The sequence below is a fragment of the Mobula birostris genome, chromosome 17 (genome assembly GCF_030028105.1).
Source record: "Mobula birostris isolate sMobBir1 chromosome 17, sMobBir1.hap1, whole genome shotgun sequence".
NCBI lineage: Eukaryota > Metazoa > Chordata > Chondrichthyes > Myliobatiformes > Myliobatidae > Mobula > Mobula birostris.
The window spans coordinates 35,101,234-35,122,652 of record NC_092386.1 but is presented as its reverse complement, the minus strand read 5'-3'; the positions used below and the strand labels follow the sequence as shown (position 1 = coordinate 35,122,652).

Genomic DNA, 21,419 nt, shown 5'->3' with positions numbered 1-21,419 from the left:
GTCTTATCAATAGCACAACAGTTCTGATTTAATGTTTTTATAACACTAAATCCCCATCGTAAGGGGATACGGCACATTCCATAATGCCTTACAGGGTGTTCAGCTCGGGATATGCAAAACTATTCTCTCAATTTACATTTACCATTAAACTTTCTATCTTTTCACCATTTACTGATACTTTGATCAATTGCCTCAAAGTCTCTTTTGTGACTCAGTGATGGATTTTTTCCTGATAAGGATCTTATGAAACACCCTGGAAAACTTTAAAAGCAAGTGATTGATGATACTGAAATTTTAAAAAAATGTTTAGAGAAAACATTAAGTCAGAAAGTAACTATCTCATCATCTGCAGTGGATGTTTCAAGTCATGGCCTTCTATCAGAACAGTTCAGACAAAAGATCATTAACTAAATTATTAATTCCAGAAGCAAGGCACTCTGGTAAAATAGACCTCACTGGGCATCAAAAGAGCAAACATTGTAATAGTTGAGTTATTTCTCATGGAGCAGATTCAATGGGCTGAAAAGCCTAATTATGCTCCTTCTGTGTGTCTTGTGGTCTAGGAAGAGTGTTGTTATTAGAAGTCAATCATTTCAGCCCAAGGATATTATTACAGGTGCTCCTTGGAGCAACACCCTAATCCAAAACCACCTTTACTACTGCATGAGATCAGAAGTGAAATGTTTGGTAATTGTGTGGTCTTCAATTCGATATGCAACTCAAATTGCAGCAGTCCATGCTAGCATACCTGCAGACGTAGTTGATAATGCTATAGAAATATAATTTTTGACAAGAAAACTAAATAATCTACTCCTGACGCTTCCATTGTCAATTCCCATTAATAATCATGCGGTTACCATTGACCAGAAGCCTATTGAACCAGCCACACAAATGTTGTGTCTGCAAGTGTTGATTGGACTTGTACTGCAGTGACTCATTTTACCTAATGAATACTTCCAAAACTTCTTTCATTTCAAGATAACAAATGCTTAGCCCAAAATTCAATCAGACATTTTTTTAACATAGAACACAGTAACAGGCCCTTCCAGTCCAACAAGCCCAATCCACCCAATTGCACCAATGTGACCAGTTACTCTACTAATCTACATATCTTTGCAGGAAACTGGAACATCTAGAGGAAACCCACACATTCAATGAAATAACATACAAATTCTCTACAGGCAGTGAATGGAGTTGAACCCCAGCCGCTGGTGCAGCAAGAGCATTATGCTAACAGCTATCCAATGTGATGAAATCTAATGCATGCTTTAGCCCTTCCTTCCATTTAAATATATTAACAGACTCATTATTAAATTCATAATTCTAGAGTTTGCAATATTTGTTCTTCCACAAAAATTCTAAATCCTGTGTAGTCTTCACCCTCCCCCAATGTAATACTGGCATTTTGTATGCAAGGGTCCAGACAAATACTTTCTCAACCTTCCAATTTTATACTCCTCTATCTGTTCATTTTCAAAAACGTTGCTTTATCGTAAAGGGTCCCATAGTTTATTTAGGGATACAATGCAGAACAGGCTCTTCTGGCCCAATGAGCTGTACCACCCAGCAATCCATCTATTTAACACTGGCTTAATCACAGGACAATTTACAATACCAATTAACTTACTAACCAAGTCGTCTTTGAACTGTGAGAGGAAACTGGAGCACCCGGAGGAAACCCACACAGTGCATGGTGTGAATGTACAAACTCCTTACAAACAGTGGCAGAACTTTACTCCGAACTCTGGAATGCCTTGAGCTGTAATATAATTGTGCTAACAGTGATGTTTATCCATTATGAAATTGGAAGCTTGATCAATAGATTCATTTTGGGGAAAAAAACAAAATGGGATCAATTTGGTATTTTATTTGCACCTGGTACAACTAGATATACAGTATTGATTCCACAACTCCAAGTCATTTTCACTGCTTTGTCATCTTTACACCAAAATGGGAACTGCCCTGGATCAACATACATTACTCATTGCTTCCACAGAGCGACAGCAGGATTTTCTCATAATCTCCCTTGGTTTCATCCTGTAGAGAAAAATAAAATGGAATGCATTCCTTTTTTATTCCAGCATTAATAAATACATGCTTGAGCATATTTGAAATCATTTTATACTCAAATCAGAAAACCAAGGTCATCTTAAAAAAACAATATTATGACCAAGGATCAAAGATTATTACAAGTAAGATACATGGCTACGTGCAGATTTAATTTAAACTCGTATTTCATGAAATTTACTTGAACTTAAAATACTTGAATGAATACTTTATCCAATAAGATACTGTTTAAACTTAAATGTAATGCAAACTTTCTAGAAAAGGGGAAAAAGTTACTAGTACTTCCTTTGTAAATATAAACCAAGAATAGTATTTTGTTACTTCTGACAAATATTCTGTCAAGTATGCTGCGCTCATTCCAAGGGCAATATTCTGAAGTTTAGTATTGAAAGTTCAGATATCCCAGCTGTTTATTAACCACATGTAACCAACAAAGCAAGTTCTTCAGACAAATTTGCATACAATCATACCTAAATATTTGAAGCTATAACCTTGGCTTTTAAATATTTAGAATTCTGAATGAAAGTAGCCTCAACATGGAGAAAGCACTATGGCAGCATTACAGTCAATATCTGTACAATTCTGAGCTACCTCTATGTCTTATCAAATTCACAAGCTCATTAAGCTGGCGTATTTATTTATACAAGTCACTAACTAACGAACAGTTCAAGGCCACAGAATTTTGGAAAGCAGTGGCACAGTGATAGAGGTGCTTCCTCACAGCTGAAACCCAGGTTTAATCCTAACCACAGACGCTTTGTGGAATTTATATGTTCATTTCTTCGTGGGTTCCTACGGGTGCTCTAGTTTCCTCCAACATTCCAAAGGCATGTGGATTGGCAGTTAATTGGCCATTAAATTTTACCCCAGCTGGGAACGTGGGAGAACATGAGACTAATGCAAGTGGCTACTGGGGTAGCATAGGCCTGATAAATTAATGAACCCATCTCTGCTGTACAACTAAATTTTATTAGCTACATGTTTGTGGATTCAAAGGACTGTGGAAGACTATCCTATATTCATATTTATCAATTACTAAGGCACCTCAGAAAGGAATTGGGTTTGCTAAATAGTTTGTCCTGCACATATTTTTGTTATTTAATTCTACGGTTAAGGACTTTATACCAATTTTTCCACAATGATCAAGATTATCAATTCTACACCTTTGTTCTTCCATCCTCACAGACTAACTGCCACAGACACTGGGTTACAAAGTAAGTGGAATCTTCAGAATTGTAGACCAAACGCAAAAGTGAAAACTCATCTTACCTTGATGGCAGTGTTAAGGGTTTTTCCAAATTTAGCTTTGTATTCCACTTTAATATCCTTCAAATCCACTTCAGAACGGGAAACTACAATTCTGATCAAAGTATTATCATCTGTACCATAACCCTGAAAGTGCAAAAATAAGTTTTGGATTAATTTCCAAGGTGCTAGAAAGGCATGAATGTACATAGTTAAACACAGCACATCTTTTCCTCCATTCTTCTGTCAATCTCACTTTTCTGTATCAAATGTAGCCTGTCTTGCTATCCCACAAATTGGTTTCTTAATATTTGCATTGTATCTTTACTTACAAATCATTAATATGCAATAAAAGCAACAGGGTCCTAATACTGAATCCCAAACTTCATTTCTCTATGGTCTGCAAAAACAACTTTATGTTTTGCACTGTGCTTAATGTAACCCCCATTAGAGGACAATGCACACAGATGACTAATTTACAGAGCACCTTCATTAGTCTGCAAGGATGACTAAGTTTCCAGTTGCCAGTCACTAATTCTCCATCAACTCTGGTCTACATATGGCTTCCTACAATTTCATAAGCAGCATATCAAAATTTTATTTCAGTGAAGTTACCTGTGCTATCAAACTGAATTCCAGGTGACACATTTGCATTAGATCTGGCCAGTTTTTCTGTTAGTTATTTTAACAGTTATTCAATTTCTCTTCATTGACACTGCCTGATCTGATGGCCATTTCCTCCAGCCTCAACAACACTTACATTGTTGCTCCAGCTACCTCAATTAGTCCAACAACTGAATGACTTCATCAACCAAAGCAGATTTAACCTCACCTTAGAGAGGGTCACTGTCTAATCCATCCACCCCTTTTTCATTTTATCTGCAGCTAAAGTTAACTTGTTCCTTTTGCCATTTCTGATGAAAGATCCTTGACCTGAAATCACAGTACATTCTACAGATGCTGTCTGACCTGATGAATGTTTCCAGCATCTTTTTTCAAAATTACCAGCATCTGCTGTCTGTCTGGTGATTTAGTTTTCCACCATAATGCTACAGCCTCTTTTAAGCTTATGGGCTTAATTTTTCTACTATACCTTTCAGTAATTTACCTGTTGCTTCTCAAACACTTGGCACACTCACCTTCATTGAAGCTTGCAACCTCTCAGCAAAGTAGGCTGGTCTATTGCCAATGCATTTTACTATGTACAAAAAAAAGTGACATTACTATAAAATTCAAGTTCCTTTTGATACAACAAATTTTGTTATAGAATTGGAATGCAGGCTTTAGGAACAGTGGTATTTCTATACTGGGAATCACCTCTAAATGCTCGTAAATACCACTTTGGCAAATATCTAAAGGTTGAAGAAACAGAAAACTGCTGCAGAAACTAGGTGCATCAGGCAACATCTGTGGAGGCAGGTGAATGGTCAACATTTCAGGTTGTGATCCTGTATCAGGACCGAGTATGTATAAAGTAGCAATGTGAGAGGCAAAGCAGGTGCTGGCAGGTAGAAGCCTCCACTGTCCCCTGCCTGATTCCATCTATCCTTCATTCTCCTCTCCTTATTCCACCCATCACCTCCAGCTCCTGCACCTCTCACCAAAGTTCAATGTACATTTATTATCAAAGTATGTGTACTATTTACAACCTTGAGTTTCATCTCTTTACAGGTAGCCAGAAAACAAAGAAACCGAATAGAACCCATTAACAAAGAAGACCATCAAATACCCAATCTGCAGGGGAAAAAAACATGCAAACAATAAGAGTTCACGAATAACATTCAGAACTGAAGTTCACGAAAGTGAGTCCACAACCATGCAGCTAGTCATCACTGCAGCCCATCCAGGAGCCCATTAGTTGCAAGCCACAGCCTCAGTTCAGTGCAGAGACAAGTAAACCTCACCAAGCAATATGCTGAACATCAGCCCATCCCTCTCTTCTGGCCTCAACATCCTGACCTTTTCAATCTGGCCCAGTGCTTAAGTTGGCCAAATGTAGGAAGCTATATTGTTCCTTGCTCTCGGACTTGGGCCATGTTGCTTCAATATGCTCTTGGGCATGGCCCCTTACCACTTCAGACAATCTCAGTCCTGATACAGGGTCTTGACCCAAAATGTTAACTTTTCCTCTACAGATGCTGGGTGACTCACTGATTTCTTTATCCAGTTACTCCCTTCAGCAACCAATATCTGCAGTCTGGTGTCACCTCTCAAAATGGAATTTGGATAAGTCACCAAATTGATGAACCCAAATGTGATGTATGTTTAATCTGAGAATTGATTGTACAAAAAATTTCTAACTCCTGATGAAGCTAAGTAGATTTCCTCCTATCCACTTAATGTTGCTATTACATAATATTTTGCTGTGGTGAAGAACTGAACCTAGAGAAATTATTGTTTGCTGCCATCTTCCAAAAACCTTTCCACTCAGCAATAAAGGAAGATGTGAAGACTTAATTTCATACATTTCCTTAAAACATTTGATGGCTATTCAATTTATTAATTCTATGCTAGCTTTTATATTACCCATCCTACAGAGGTAGTACAAATAGCCTCAGTTCAGAAGTACTGCTTCAAACAGATTCACACTGATTGTCAAGGAAATAGACTGGCTTCCCAGCTTCAGTACTCAAATATTTTGTCTTTGAACTGATGTAAAATTTGTCAGTTCTTTGGTTCTGGATTATTATTAACCATTCTTAAGTTTGAGCCTTTTACACAAGTGCTGTATTTAATGGGAATGCAGTGAATTTTCAGAATATTGAATTGTAGCACTACTTATCCCAAATGATACAAGTTCAATATTTTTGAATGCACTTCACATCAATGGAAGCAACTTTAATTGTTGGATAAGTTGTTTTTCAAATGTATGCTTATGTAAAATTCCAGAAATAGAACGTAAGATTTCTCTCAGTACATTTTTCAACTTGCCCTTGATCACGGCCAACATCCTGAAGCTGAGCCCATTTGTCTGCATTTTAGTCTGACAGGAATCAGTCATTTCTGAAAGCAGAGACTTACATATGTTCATGCACCAAAATGTGATGTTCTAGCAAGGGTGGGTAAATAAGTATAATTGTACATATCCAAACGCCTACTACTAGTCACACAAGAGTTGAACCTATTTTAACAATGTGATGCTTCCATTCCAAACATGGTCATTAAAATCCACTTTGAATGTTAAGCACCACATCCAATTATCAGCAGCTGAACATCAGTTCTAAGTTAGCATTACTTCCAGGAAGTGTTTGCTGAATGCCGTTGGTATTTGATGTGATTGTTGAGCGAATTAAAAAAAAATATATGGTTTTGGCTCACTTTTGAAGAGTTTTTTTTATGAGTACCAACAAATAAACCATTGGTAAATCTAAAGGCACCGTCACTACAATGTAGTTAAATTTCACTTGGATAATATTTAAACTGATTAGCACAGCTTCTAGACTTACTTACCCAAAGATATTAGTAAATTTTCTATGTCCCCTTTCAGCTCAAGATCCAAGGCCTTGCCCACATCATGTGGACTGTACTTTGTGTACCTCTCAAACACTAAGATGAAAAGACAGGACAGTGACTAGGTTTTCTCAATGATGCATGAATTTTTTTTTAATTTATACAAATTTATAGCTCAGAATCTTGCTATATTTTAGTTTAAACACTTCAAAGTTCAAGTCTTGAATAATTAATCCAATTATAAATTGGATGCAAAATACAATCTGGAAAATGTTTCAAACCCCTCTTATGTACTGGGGTCACTTCAGATACCAATACATAATCAAGGCAAGTATGAAAGTCTCATTTAATCGTAGGATTAGTCAAACTGTTTATCCAAACAAATTCTCCAATACCAGTCTAGGAAGTTTCGAAGTAACAATAAGCAATCACATCAGAGCTATTTTACTTTGCATGCACTTTTTATCTTTCATGCAGTATTATGAAGGAATGTTCTTTTCCCCAAATTTGAAAGTTCCTACAAATTCAACTTCCTTTTCCTAGAAAAAGCATTGCTGTCACTTTTTCTATCTGATATCATGTAAATTATACAGTGCTTTGTCTTATGTTTACCATGATACACATGAAACACTGTGGGTGGTATCACACAAGAGCAAATCAAGATTTAAACAGCCTTTGTTCTTTGGTAAAAATCTAAATTAAGATGTCTTACGGAGGGAAAATAAATTAGCCATGAGGAAATGGTGGAGCAGACTCAATGTGCCAAATAGCCTAATTCTACCCAAGTCTTCTGGTCTTAAACTTTAATGCTGAGGTAAATGAAGAATGAGAGATTTTCATTTTGGGCCATGAATTGTATAGAGTTAAATAAATTGGAACTTTCCTGCAATATGTCCAACTCTTATCACATCATAACTCAAGTAAATCAGTACAAGCCACAAATAAGGCATCTTGCACCACTTGAAATTTGAACACACGGATTTAAAACTTACTACTTAGTAACCCAATATTCATCAAACAGTGGTTACATAGTTGAGCCAGATATGTTAGTATGTTGATGTTTGATGTAATCTTACCAGTTTTTAGATGCTCAGTGTTCCTGCTCGACAGAAGTTTAACGAATGTGTCAACATCTGTCCCTTTCTGTTTTTCACCAGCTTCATACAAAGCCTGAATAAAGGACATAGTTTAGTCTTTCAGTTACTTCAGCAGTCTTAACCAAAATAGTTTGAATTTTGAGAAATGCATTCAACTTACCCTTGCATCATCATCAGCAAGATCATGATCCACTTCATTACTTTCATCTCTGGTTGACTGAGGTTTAAGGAGATTTTTATTTAGAAATACAGCATATTAACAGGCCCTTTCAGGCCAACAAGCCTGCACCACATAATTACACGCATGTGCCCAATTAACCTACTAACCCATATATCTTTAGAATGTGGGAGAAAATCAGAGCACTCAGAGGAACCAATGTGACTTTCTAGTTAGTGAGGCTTCTGCGCCACTAAAATTAAAATGCATAATTTAAGTCTTTATCAAATATAAAATTCCTTCCAAGAAAACAGAGTGTACATATAATTTAGACATCTTGAAGTTTAAAAATCCTCAAAATAGCTGCAGAGGATCATAGCAAAGGTACAAGCAGCCCTTAAATAGTTAATGCACAACTGCCAGTAATTTAATGGGGCAAGAAATAACAATTATTTGTAATGAATTCATATTCACATCTTTTATGGGAAGGACAATACAGGTTAGAGGAACTTGGCTATAGTATCTTCATGTCAATTGTAACATTTACTTTGCTGTTCTAGTTGACAGTCAAGTCAGTTTGGTACTGTAATTATGCATCTTGTATTGGAAATGAGAGTAAATCTTTATTCTTTTCTAACCCCCTACCCCCCTCACACACAAATATCCCAAAGTGCCTGTGAACATAAGGAATACTCAACAGTCTAGCAAGAACTATGTTCAGGGGGAATTATGTTCAACCATTTTCTTAAAAGGCAGGGAATTCCAGGATCTTTTGAGGTTAGCTATATTTATACAATAAGTTTGCTGTGCAATACAGATACTTAAAATAGACTAGGGCCAAGTACAAACTCCTGTTTATGATAATTCTTCTTCCCACCCTATTTATAAATAAAAATTTTCCTGTGGACTTGAAAATTAAAATCACAGACTTGAAAACTATAAATCTGCAACATTAATTCAGTTAGCTCTAATGAAGCTACAAAAGACTTAAACAGTCAGACCACATCCTGACAGTAAGAACAAATGTTGGAAGCATTCTGATCAGGCAGTGTCAGGGGAGAGAAACAAAATGTTTTGTGGCATCAGAACTGGCAAAAGTGAGAAGACTCATTTCAAAAGATTCATCGTCCCTGATTGTTTCACTTCATCTCCACCAACCATTCTTCTCTCGTTCCATACTTCCCTTCCAACTATCAGAGAAGGAAAGAGTCCTTCTGCATGAAGCAGCATCTTGAATGTAGAGCACTGCATTTAGTACTGAATTCGGCCTCCTCTAGACTGGAGCACACAGACCTACATTGGGTGGCTGCTTTACAAAGCACCTCCATTTAATCCATATGTTGATTCTAAGTTTCTAGTTGCTCATCACTTTACTTGACTCATGTTGCTCCATTGATAACCAGCATATTTACCAGCATCTCCCCCTCCCACTCGTTACATTAGAATCTTTGGCTTTAATATTGAGGTTTAAGCCGTTTTTAGGGAAACACTTCTCCATGAATGTGGCTGCACCTTTGCCTCAATTTTGTTACAACTCACAGATTTTGAAAATTACCTCAACAGCTTTTGTTTATGCCTCACAGATTACCCGTCCATTCTCTGCACAATTTTAAATCCATTTTCTCCCTTTAGTTCTAATGGTGAGTCCTTGACTCCGAATTTCAATTCTCACCACAGATGATGCTCAATGTAATTTTTGTATTTCCATCATCTGGGAGTTTTATTCCAAGATCCTAATTATCATTCCCCTTGATAACATTTCATGAACTTCGTCATAAACTAAAATGAGCACCGCTCAATAGCACTTGTGAAAGACACATCCTTTTATTGATGGGGTGGCAGTGTGGAGCCTGTGGAACACACGTGAAGCCATAGTAGCAGGGACTGGACGGGCATATGAGCAGCTGGTGCATATCACAAGTCCCTGTTATGCAACCACTGACACCAGGCAGACAACTTCAGAAGATATTGATATGGCTGGGGTCACCCATCTTGTAAAGACACTGCCCGAAAGAAGGTAATGACAAACACTCCTATAGAAAAAATTGCCAAGAAAAATCATGGCCATGGAGACCAAGACTGCCCATGTCATATGACACAGCCCATAATGATGATGATTATACTACTGAAAATTGAGAGAAGCCAGATCCCATTTGCTTTACCTTTAGGCAAAGATGTAGCAATGTTTACTGATGACTATAGTACTGTTTCATTTCATTTGGAACTTCTCAGCATTTGAAGCTATTAATGCAGGAAGACCCACAAATTTCAGGCAAGATCAAAGTTTAACCCATTACTAGGCAGCTTGCCATAAACACTGAGTATGGCAATCATCATTAACTTAAATAGAACAGTCAAAAATATGAGGGATGATTGATAAGTTTGTGGCCTAAGGTAGAAGGAGTCAATTTTAGAAAACCTAGCACATTTATTTTCAGCATAGTCCCCTCCTACATGTACACACTTAGTTCAGTGGTCATGGAACATATGGATCCCTTCTTTGTAGAAGTGGTCCTAAGCAGGGGTGATTGATAAGTTCGTGGCCTAAGGTAGAAGGAGCTGAGTTATTAACTCAAACTTTCTGCATTATCATTCAAAGAGTTGAACTGCACGTGCATATAACGAGAGCATTTTGGACCTCCAGGTGGTCCACAGCAGGGGTGATTGATAAGTTTGTGGCCTTAGGTAGAAGGAGATGAGTTATACAGCTCTTGTTACATGCACGTGCAGTTCAACTCTGAGTGAAAATGCAGAAATTTTGAAGTTAGTAACATCTCCTCCTACTTTAGGCCTTGAACCTATCAATGACCCCTGCTGTGAACCACTTCTGGAGGTCCAAGATGCCAACTTCTACAAAGAAGGGATCCGTATGCTCCACAACCACTGGACTAAGTGTGTAAATGTAGGAAAAATAAATGTGCTAGGTTTTCTAAAATTGACCCCTTCTACCTTAGCCCACAAACTTATCAATCACCCCTCATACTCTGGTTTCAAGGGGATCAAAGGCCAGGTATCATGTGGCAATGACTTGCAGCTTAATTCAAGTCTTGCATTATCTACAAGAAACCAGGAGCACTGTGGAATACTCTCTACCTTCAGGGATGAATGCAGCTTGACAACTTAAAATAGTGCTTTATTGTTAACTCATATAGTTTCATATTCAGTCCTCTCACCACAGTACAGTTGATATTCCAACAACACTTGTACATCAAGGATCAGAGAAATAGGGCACATGGGACCATGAGCTTCATTTTCCCCAAAGAGCAAAGTGAATTTATTATCAAACTATGTGTACATCACCATAAACTGTTTTGAAATTTATTTGTTGCGGGCGTTCACAGTAGAACAGAGGCATAAATGGATTTATGTAAACCTACACACAAAGACTGACAAACAATCAAAGTGTAAAAGAAGACAAACTTCAAATAAAAAATAAAAATAAGTGTACAATGCTGAGAACAGGAGATGCAGAGTCCTTGAAAGTGTGTCCATTGGTTGCGGAACCCATTCAGACTTGACTGAAGTTATCCATGCTCGTTCAGGAGCCTGATGGTAGCAACTGTACCTGAATTTGGTGGTGCAGGTCACATATCATCCAGACTTAGAAATATGAACATTATCCATTGCAATCAAGTCCAAACAACAGACTCTTCTGCCTTCAGCTAAATAAGATACACTAGTTGTTCAAGACAATTCATTATATCTCAGGGAAATCTTAGATAGCATTGAGAAATACCCTCATCATGTCAATGAGGTAAAGTTTTTTTTTGCCTTGCTTAAAGTTGGACAGTTAATAAGACAGCTTTCTTATTTGTTGAATACAATCCAAAATACAAAATACAGCAGCATTGAAAGGACATTTGAACAAAGTAAAATGTAGTTTGCAGTACCTCAAGTAGCATGAGCAAAGCTTTTTGAAATGCTCCAGATGTATCACCTTTTATTTTTTCTGCCAGATCTTTCTTAAATTCTGGGAAAAAAGTTGTTGAAAATTTAAATGAAGTTCCATTCCCCAACGTCCTAAAATGTCCCCCAAGCACACAATATCAAATGCATTACCTTCTTTGTAAGCTTTAATCAAGTCATTTTTCTCCTTGTTGCCCCTGGTTACAAGTATTTCCACCAATGTACCTTCATCAGTACCTAGACCCTATCAATACAAAAAGTTGAAAATTAATAACACCTGCATAGTTTGAAGGATTGGATCAAAGATGGATTGTGTTTCTAAATTGCAAGGCTCATCTCAGCAAATGCCACAAATAAAATCTTATTCCATGATTTAATTGGTAGTAAACTCATTCGTTTTCTCCTGACTGCCCTCACATATTCTATCATTAAACTTACTAATTTCTTAATTGGTATGAAGTTCAATTCACTCTGATCTATATTTGCCAAGAATTTCCTCTACTCTGTAAAAATAAATTGTTCCTTTACCAACAAACTTTCAACTGTTAAAAGATTAAAATACAGAATTGATGGCCATAATGTATTGGTAATTTTTAACCATTCCACTAAATGGGCAAGATGCTTGAGTGAAAGGGAACAGACTGTGTTAAACTTCAGGTCCCGCTCCCTCCTCCCCCACTAAGATAAGTTAATGGACACATTTAATGTGCCTCTTTAATAGTGCTAAAATTTAGATTCCCATTTCAGTTTTACCCAGTGTTCAAATGAAAGGCCAGAAAAGCAAAGTACTGTAAACGCCACAAAAAGTTGTACAAAGAAACAGGATTTAGTTTAAGTATGCACATCCTGGGAAGGCCACTAACAGTACACTTAGTCAGTGAAAGAAATAGAGTTTTGTGCAAAGCTGATTAGGAGGCTCTGAGGATATCCCAAATAGGGGGAAAATAGTGTCCATCTTTCATATGTATTGCCAATGGAAGCTTTTGAGCAAAGGTCATTGCATGGGTATCCTAAAAAAGTGGAAAAACTGGCCAGTAAAATCAAGAATTTTTTTTTGTTGACCTCACCAGTATATTGTCCATTAGCTGCAAGAAGTTTCAATATAAAGATTAGGGATTTTTTTTTACTGAAAAAAGGATCAAATACAGTTATTGAAATGATTACCTTCATAGCATAATACATCTGATGTGCATCATACTGAGCTGGAGTTTTCAGCAGATCAAGAGCCACTGTCTCTAACTTCTTGGACAGACTGCTCTTAATGACATCTCTGAGTTGCTGGCAGGATATAAAAAATTCAAATTATCAGTCTCTATGTAAAAATTATATAATAAAATCAATGAATTAATTCTGGTTTGTGCACATTACCCCAACAGGACCAGCTTAAGGAATAACTGACCTTTCCAACAGCTTGTTGATAAGCTGCTGCTATTTGTTGCCGTTGACAATTAGTTCGTGTTGTCAAAATGTCTATGATTGTATCTTCATCCACACCTTAAAATCAGTATACAATGACAGTCAAAAAATTCATAATTTAGAAGACAAGGGAAGATTCTAATCAAAATGACTGATGAAATTCCACAAGTTAGTACCAAGACACCACAAGGTTTTTTTGGAAAAATTTCAATCTTTGTTTGAAAAATTAATACAAACATTTCAGAAGATTTGGTTTACAGCTATGGCTGGTGGAATTTGACTCTGATAAGTGTGAGGCTGATGTACCTTGGGAAGACAAACAAGGTTTAAATAAACATTGAATGGCAGGTCCTTAGGGAGGACCAAGGAACAGAAGGACCTTGGTGCAGAAGAATTCTGGTCACTATACTACAGGAAGGATGTGGTTGCACTGCATTTTCTTTAAGAGAAGCAGCTGGATAGACTGGGTATGTTTTCTTTGCAATAAGTGCAGTTGAGGGAGAACATGAGACAAGCATGCAAAATTCAGAACATAGTCATGAAGATAGTAGAAAACCTACCCTATTATAGATATCTAATACCAGAAGACATAGATGTCGGACAAGGTTAAGAGCTAGCTTTGGAGACAATCTGAACATATCACCAAGGGTATTGGAATCAGGAAAGGGAAGTAGAGGCAGGTACTCTCAACATGTAAATACTTTTGGGACTAGTAACCAAATCATTAAGATACCCAAGGTTATGAACCAAAACTAGTAGCCTGGATTAGAATTAATTAATTAATGGTTACCATGGAAATGGTGGGCCAAAGGGCCTGTTTCTGTGCTGCATGACTCTGGGGTCGAGGAAGTTTTGTGATTGAGCTTGTGACAAATGAACTCAGTTATTTCTGCATTTAAATCAGTACCAAGTTGCAATATACAGTCAATAAACCATTGGAAGAATGACTGAACTTATATCAGTTCAAGGAACCAGTAATTACCTAAGATAACATATTAAAATCAAGCCAGATTAAAGATTAAAAATCTGCTTACCTTTTGCATTGAGTGCATTATTTAATGCAGTTGCATCAGCATTTGGGTCAAAGCCAGGAAATGGTCTAACGGTTGCTCCATCAAGGGAAGAAGGCTACGTTTGGGTAGGTGGAAGAAAATATCACAGTAATGATACATCTCTACAGTTAATGTATTGCCTTCTATACAGCGGGTGAAAGATGTGGACATTTTACTTCATCGCATATTTATAGATCACATGTTGTTGCTTGATCTGTACATCTTTGTTGGTCCAAAGATTTTCTTAAACTTATTAACGATCTGGATGTCCTAGTCACAGCTCACATCATTAGACGTATCATTCTCAAACATATCAATGAGATTGAAAAATTACAGAGAAAATTTACAAAGATAATGCCAGGACTAGGACCTGAATTATAGGGAAAGGTTGAATAAGTTAGGGCTATTTTCCCTGAGGTGCAGGAGAATGAGACTTGTTAGAGGTATCCAAAATCATGCGGGGTATAGATAGGGTAACTTTATGCGGATTTTTTTCCACTGAGGTTGGGTGAGAGGTCATTGGTGAAAGGTGAAATATTTAAGGGAAACCTCAGGGGTAACTTCTTCACTCAGTGATCAGTGAGAGTGTGGAATGACCTGCCAGTGGAAGTGATTGATGCAGAGTTGATTGCAATATATAAAAGAAATTTGGATAAGTACTTGTATGGAGGGATAGGATCCAGGTGTGTGTCAATGGGACGAGGCAGAGTAACAGTTTGGTATGGACTGTACTCTATGTTATCTGTGAATGTGGCATGGTAACATTATTAACATTTAATAAATCAGTGGAAGCCTGTTGAATAATGGTCTGCTTTAGTAATGTAATTCATTCATAGAAATATTTCCAAACATACTAACAATAGCTTCTCAATTATATTTGAATCCTTATCATTGCAAGGAAAGGAAACATAACCTATGAGATATTCTCATAATTAATTGATTTTGTCAACTATCTTGACAATGCAATGTCGTTAATAGAAAAATCGAACCTTTGTTCACAAGTTGTCAAACAAAGGTAATCCAAAAATATTGAATAACTACTATTCCAATAGTCATAAAGATCATGTAAGTAGATTTACATTGTTTTGGATTTCTTGATTGTCATTACAAAGCAGCATAAAGTCTGAAAATTACTTTGAAATTTATATTTACAAGTTCAATTCAGTAGGAATTGATGCACAGAACAGTAAGTGGATAATGCTGCTGAAAGGGACCTTTTCAATGATAATCTGGACTGTAACAATGAATTCCACAGATTCCCCACTGTCTGGCTAAAGAAATTCCTTCTCCTCTCTGTTCTAAAGGGACATTCTTGTATTCTGAGGCTGTGCGCTCTGGTCCTAAACTCTCCTGATGATTGGAAACATCCTCTCCGCATCCACTCTATCTAGGCCTTTCAATATTTGATATAGCTCAGTGAGATCCTCCCTCATCCCTCTAAAGTGAAAGCTGAAGTTTGTTGATTACTAAACATGTCAAAGGTTACAAGGAGAAGACGGGAGAGTGGGATTGAGAGAGAAAATAAATCCGCCATGATTGAGTGGTGGAGCAGACTCAATGGACTACATGGCCTAATTCTGTTCTTGTGTCTTTTGGTCTTATGCAAGGGCAAACACACTGGTGATATATCATGCAGATGCTATACCTTTATGGCACATTTATGGCAATAATCAATGAAATAATTGAACCAAAATGAATAAATCTATTATTATTAGCAGAGCATTGAATATGCATATATATTTACAAAACTTACACAACTGTAGCAAAGTTTATTCAGACTTCTCTATAAAGTGAAGCTGAACACACTTCACAGAATCAAGTAATAGAGTCATAGAAAAGTACAGCACAGAGACAGTCACTTTGACTCATCTAGTCCATGCCAAGCCATTTAAATTGCCTACTCTCATCAACCTGTGTCTGGGCCACAGCCCTCCACACCTCTACCATCCATGTACTATCCAAACTTCTCTTAAATGTTGAAATCATGCTTGCATGTACCACTTGCTCTGGCAGCTTGTTCCACACTCACAACCCCCTGAGTGAAGAAGTTTCCCCTCATGTTCCCTTAATCTTCTCACCTTTTCCCCTTAACCCATGACCTCTAGTTGTAGTCCCACACAACCTCAGTGGAAAAAGCCTGCTTGCATTTACCATATCTATACCTTCATAATTTAGTATACCTCTATGAAATCTCCCTTCAATCTTCGATGTTCCACGGAATAAAGTCCTAACTATTCAATCTTTCCTTATAGCTCAGGACCTCCAGTTCTGGCAACATCCTTGTAAATTTTCTCTGTTATCTTCCAGCCTTATTTACATCTGTTGTGTAAGTAGGTGACCAAGACTGCACACAATACTCCAAATTAGGCCTCACCAACATCTTATACAACTTCAACATAACATCCCATCTCTTGTTCTCAATACTTTGATTTATGAAGTTCCAATGGCCAAAGGCTTTTTTCAATTTGGTACCCCAAAAACTAAAGGAGAAAATCTTCCTATCAAAAATGTAACTGTTTTTAATAACCATCTGTGCAAAGAGCAAGACTGGGAATTATAAATGCTTACGTGAGGGCGATATTTGGCATTCAGGAGGAGTTGACTGATAATGTTTGTTGTCATTTTATGTTAGTTTCCTGTTGAAGATAAAACAGATTATTGGATTTTTTTTTTTGAAAAGCATCTTAGAAACAATTATAATTATACAATTTAAGAAATGGTGTTTGTTAGCTGAATGCTCTATCAAAATATTATTTTAGCTCATTATTTTTCCAGACAATTGTAGAGGTTTGAAAGTCAGATTTTATTTCCTTTTAGTACACTGATGTTCAATACTTTGACTAGAATTTTACTTATAATTCACCAGGAAAATTCATGTTAATTATGGCAGGTTTAGTGTATTAGTATGTCTTCCTCTGTAAAAGGCTAATATTCAGTCACCTTAAAGCATCTCTAACTGAGAAGGAGGCAAAAAATATACATCAGTCCATGCCACCCATATCAGTCTCAAGTATATAGATTAAAATTTCTCCAACTACTGTATTTACTTAAGCTTTAGTAACAGAATAAAAGCACTTCTTGAACAGTGGTTAGATTTTATTCCATTACAGGCCAAAAAACAAAGCCAAGAAGCCTCCTTGAGAGATTATAAAATTCTAATCCAGGATAAAGATTGTGGGGGGAAAAAGCAGACCATTTTTTATTGCACATTGCAGAATTAGAATTAGCAGAACATATTGCAAGAAAGAGTCAGCTGAAATGTTTGTAAATATAATTGCTTGTGATAATCTGTTGAATATGAACAATGTAATAGTGTTTGCAATTTGAATGCATAGAAAGCTTAGAATTTGAATTTGTTTAAACAGTTATGAGTCTTCAAAATCATATCTCTCGCCATATGAAAGCACTGTTAAACGTAATGTTATGCATTGTAGGAAGCAAAGCACCACACCCATTGAGCAAGATTTCAGAGGCTGATGGGAGCAATGAAAAAAAGTAAAAAGGGTGCAAAGGTTATAGATTACAACTATAACCATCAGACTGAAGGACAGGAGTGGATTTCCACACATCCCACCTCCCAAACAGCTTATAAAAAGGCTAAAAGAGTCTAGTCCAGCATTAAAAAAGAACTAGTTGAACCTATCAAGAATACTAACAAACTGAGACAACTTATTTCTCATTAAAGCCCATGGGATTGGTGCTTCAACAGGACAAAATACAAATTGCAGTCTGGTGTCCATATTTTTTTGTCTGTATCTTCCTAAATTTCATGGACATCACTGATCAAGTCCAGTGTTTTCCCAGCTGTTGACCTTGAGAAGGGATTCAACCACCGCAGTCTGATCAGACACCACTGCTGTCAGGTGTAAGCAGGTTCATAATTCTGTCAATGGACCAGTGAGAAAAAGCAAAGCATCTCCAAGTCATGGAGAGTGATATATTCAACATTAATTCCAGAACTACATTTCTAAAGAGAACACGCACAAGCTCCAAATAAATCATTTGATTCAATATTCTAAATACAATTGTCTTTAGCCCAATCAAACAGACAATTGACATTATGTAACCTCTTGTCCCAAATACGAGGTAAAATGTATAAACTGACAACATCTATGTAAGGACGCATTTTAGAGCAAAACTCAAGTTGTGAAGAATGGGTTAACATTCCAGACAGTTCCTCCTGCCAAGATACTTGACTCACAACATTCCTCTCAAAGGCTGGTAACTTTATGATCATTGTCACGTCAAATGTTTCAAAGTTTCTCAAACAACTAGTAACTCACTTTACCAGAATAAACTTAAAACCATATCATACAGAATGTGTTGAAATTAGAAACAGACTCGTTGAAATAGTCTTACACTACAAAGTGATCTCAAATCAAAGATGCAAGTATTGTTCAGCAGAAGTTTACATTTCTACAGAACGTAATGGCTTTTATTGATAGTTAATCAGAACAAATATTAAAAGTAAATTAAACTTACCAACTGTAAACCCTAGCTGCTACTAACAGTCCCACAGACTACTCCTAGTCAGTTGTATGACTGTGAATTTATATCCTTGCCACTCCCAATGAGGTCATCTGTGGCTGGACTTGTGTCTGATTGACTGAACACTGCAGACTGTACTGAACCAATCAAATATTAGATCTTACAAGCTATGCAAAACTGGTACAGCTGCAGTGAACAACCTGAAGATCTGCGTAAAGAATTTAAGGTCACTAGAGCAATGTTTCACATACAAAAATGACCTGGAAATTGGACGATGTTCGCTCTGTTTCATAAACAAGTATATTATTAGTCATCAAATAATTTTACAGTTTACAGGAGGACAATAAAACTGAAAATTATACATGGTACTATATATAGACATAAAGTATCTGAATTTGCAAACTCAGGTAAAAATTCAGAAGTTTCCTCTTTCGCATGATTTGAAAAGTACCTGTTCTGGTCTGTAATAATGTTTCTGACTGAAGAATACTTCAGATCCTTACCTTGTAAATCTATATTGAGGATGTTGTCAAAATCTTTTTATCCATTAGCAGGTACCATTGATTACCCTTCTCAAATTTGGCTGTCCACAGAAGTTGATCTCTATCGTATGCTGGCTCCAAAATGGTATGCAAGCCATAATATTAATTGGTGGATCAACACCAGAACCAATCTCAGTGAAGACTGTACTTGCCTCAAGAGTTTTTTCAATTTTTCTTGCTTCAGTTTTGTACTTCAACTTCAGTGGGTGTGAAAATTATCTTTAGAGCTAAGTTGAAGCTCTTCCAGTATTCCAAGTCACAGTAAACAAGTTGCAATGTGCGGGTGGCACTTATTGTACACGTTGAGAGAATAAATTCCCATCGGTTGCCAATGCTGTTAATGAACACATTGCATTCTAACAAAAGTTTACAGGACGCTGGCAAAAGCCTCCACATAAAACAGATCATTCTCCACAATTCGGCCACCTTTAATGTGATTCCATTACCAGACATGCCTTCCCCTCTTCCCCTTTCAGCATTTCACAGTGACCATTCTTACCATGATTTCCTGGTCTACTGTCCATTCTCACCACCCTACTCTCTTCTTGTGACACTTTCCCTTGCAACTGTAGGTGATGCTATGCTTAACTTTTCACCTCTTCCCTTTTTACCATCCAGGGACCAAAATAACCTTTCCAGGTGAAACTGCAACATATTTGTGCTTCTTCTAACCTAGTGTACCGCATTCCATGTTCACAATGCACCTTCCTCTACATTGAAGAAACCAACTACAGATTGGGTGATCACTTTATGGAAGACCTGCAGTAATTTTGCAGGAGCAGCCCTGATCTTCCTGCGGCCCTTCACTTTAATTCCTCATCCCACTCTCAACACTGGCGTACTGCTCTGTGGAGTCTTAAGTCTGATACTGTCGTAGTGAGGAAAACACAAGCCTGAGGAAGAGCACCTCATCTTCTGTCGGGGCACATTGCAGCCTACTGGAACTCAACACTGAACTCTGCAACTTTAGGTAACTTGATTTATGCCAGTGCCCGTGATAATGGTTCAACTTGTTTGTTTTTTTTTTGTGCCAATTTTTTTTCCCTGGAAGTGAAGAATTTGGGAAGATAATTGAGAATTTTCATCAAGAGCACAGCCAGCTCACAAACAACTCATGCCCCATGCCCCCTGCCCTTGCCCTTGGTGTCCCAATGTCAACCGACTGCCTTATATGGAAGCTATAAGGACTGGAAAATTGTAAATGTCACTCCATTCTTTAAGAAGGGACGGAGGCAAAAGGCGGGAAGTTATAGTTCAGTTAGCCTGACTTGAGTGATTGGTAACATGCTGGAGACCACCGATGATGAGTTGTAGGGGTACTGGAGGCTCGTAACAAAATAGGCAGATGTCAGTATGGTTTCCTTAAGAGGAAATCTTACCTGCAAATCTGTTGAAATTCTTTGAGGAAATAACTGGCAGGATAGACAAAAGAGAGTCAGTTGATGTTGTTTATTTGGATTTTCAGAAGGCCTTTGAGAATATGCTGTACATGAGGCTGCTCAACAAGACAAGAGTCTATATATTACTGGAAAAATACTAGCATGGATAGAAAGTTGTCTTACTGGCAGGAGGCAAAGAATGGGAATACAGGGGGGTCTTTTCTTGTTGGCTGCTGGTGACTAGTGGCATTCCACAGGGACAGTGTTGAAACTGTTTCTTTTTGTGTTCGATGTCAATGATTGAGATGATGGAATTGATGGTTTTGTGGCCAGGTTTGTAGATCATACAAAGATAGGTGGAGAGGCAGGTACTGTTAAGGAAGCAGGGAGCCGTTAGAAGAACTTGGAGAGATTCGGAGAATGGGCAAAGAAGTGGCAGATGAAGTATAGTTTAGGAAAATGAATGATCATGGATTAGTAGAAGGAATAAAAGTGTAGACTATTTCCCAAATGGGGAGAAAATTATAAAACAGAGGTGTAAAGTGACATGCAAGACCATGTGCAGGATTCTCCCAGGGCTAACTTTCAAGTTGAATCAATGGTAAGGAAGGCACTGTTCA

At 37.3% G+C, this 21,419-nt stretch overlaps 2 protein-coding genes across 2 annotated transcripts in view; one reads left to right on the top strand and one right to left on the bottom strand.

The window, feature by feature from the left end:
* The window catches only part of LOC140211606 (uncharacterized), a 112,300-nt gene that overhangs the window by 5,694 nt on the left and 85,187 nt on the right, over window positions 1-21,419 (top strand). The window lies entirely within an intron of this gene.
* On the bottom strand, window positions 1,853-18,974 carry anxa1a (annexin A1a). Its single transcript, XM_072281515.1, has 13 exons — window positions 18,873-18,974; window positions 16,959-17,026; window positions 14,373-14,466; window positions 13,322-13,416; window positions 13,087-13,200; window positions 12,076-12,166; window positions 11,907-11,986; window positions 8,020-8,076; window positions 7,839-7,932; window positions 6,763-6,858; window positions 4,452-4,510; window positions 3,337-3,459; window positions 1,853-2,037 (listed from the first exon to the last, which is right to left on the bottom strand). The coding sequence occupies exons 2-13, from the start codon at window positions 17,010-17,012 to the stop codon at window positions 1,978-1,980; spliced, it is 1,017 nt and encodes a 338-aa protein (XP_072137616.1). The 5' UTR covers window positions 17,013-17,026; window positions 18,873-18,974; the 3' UTR covers window positions 1,853-1,977.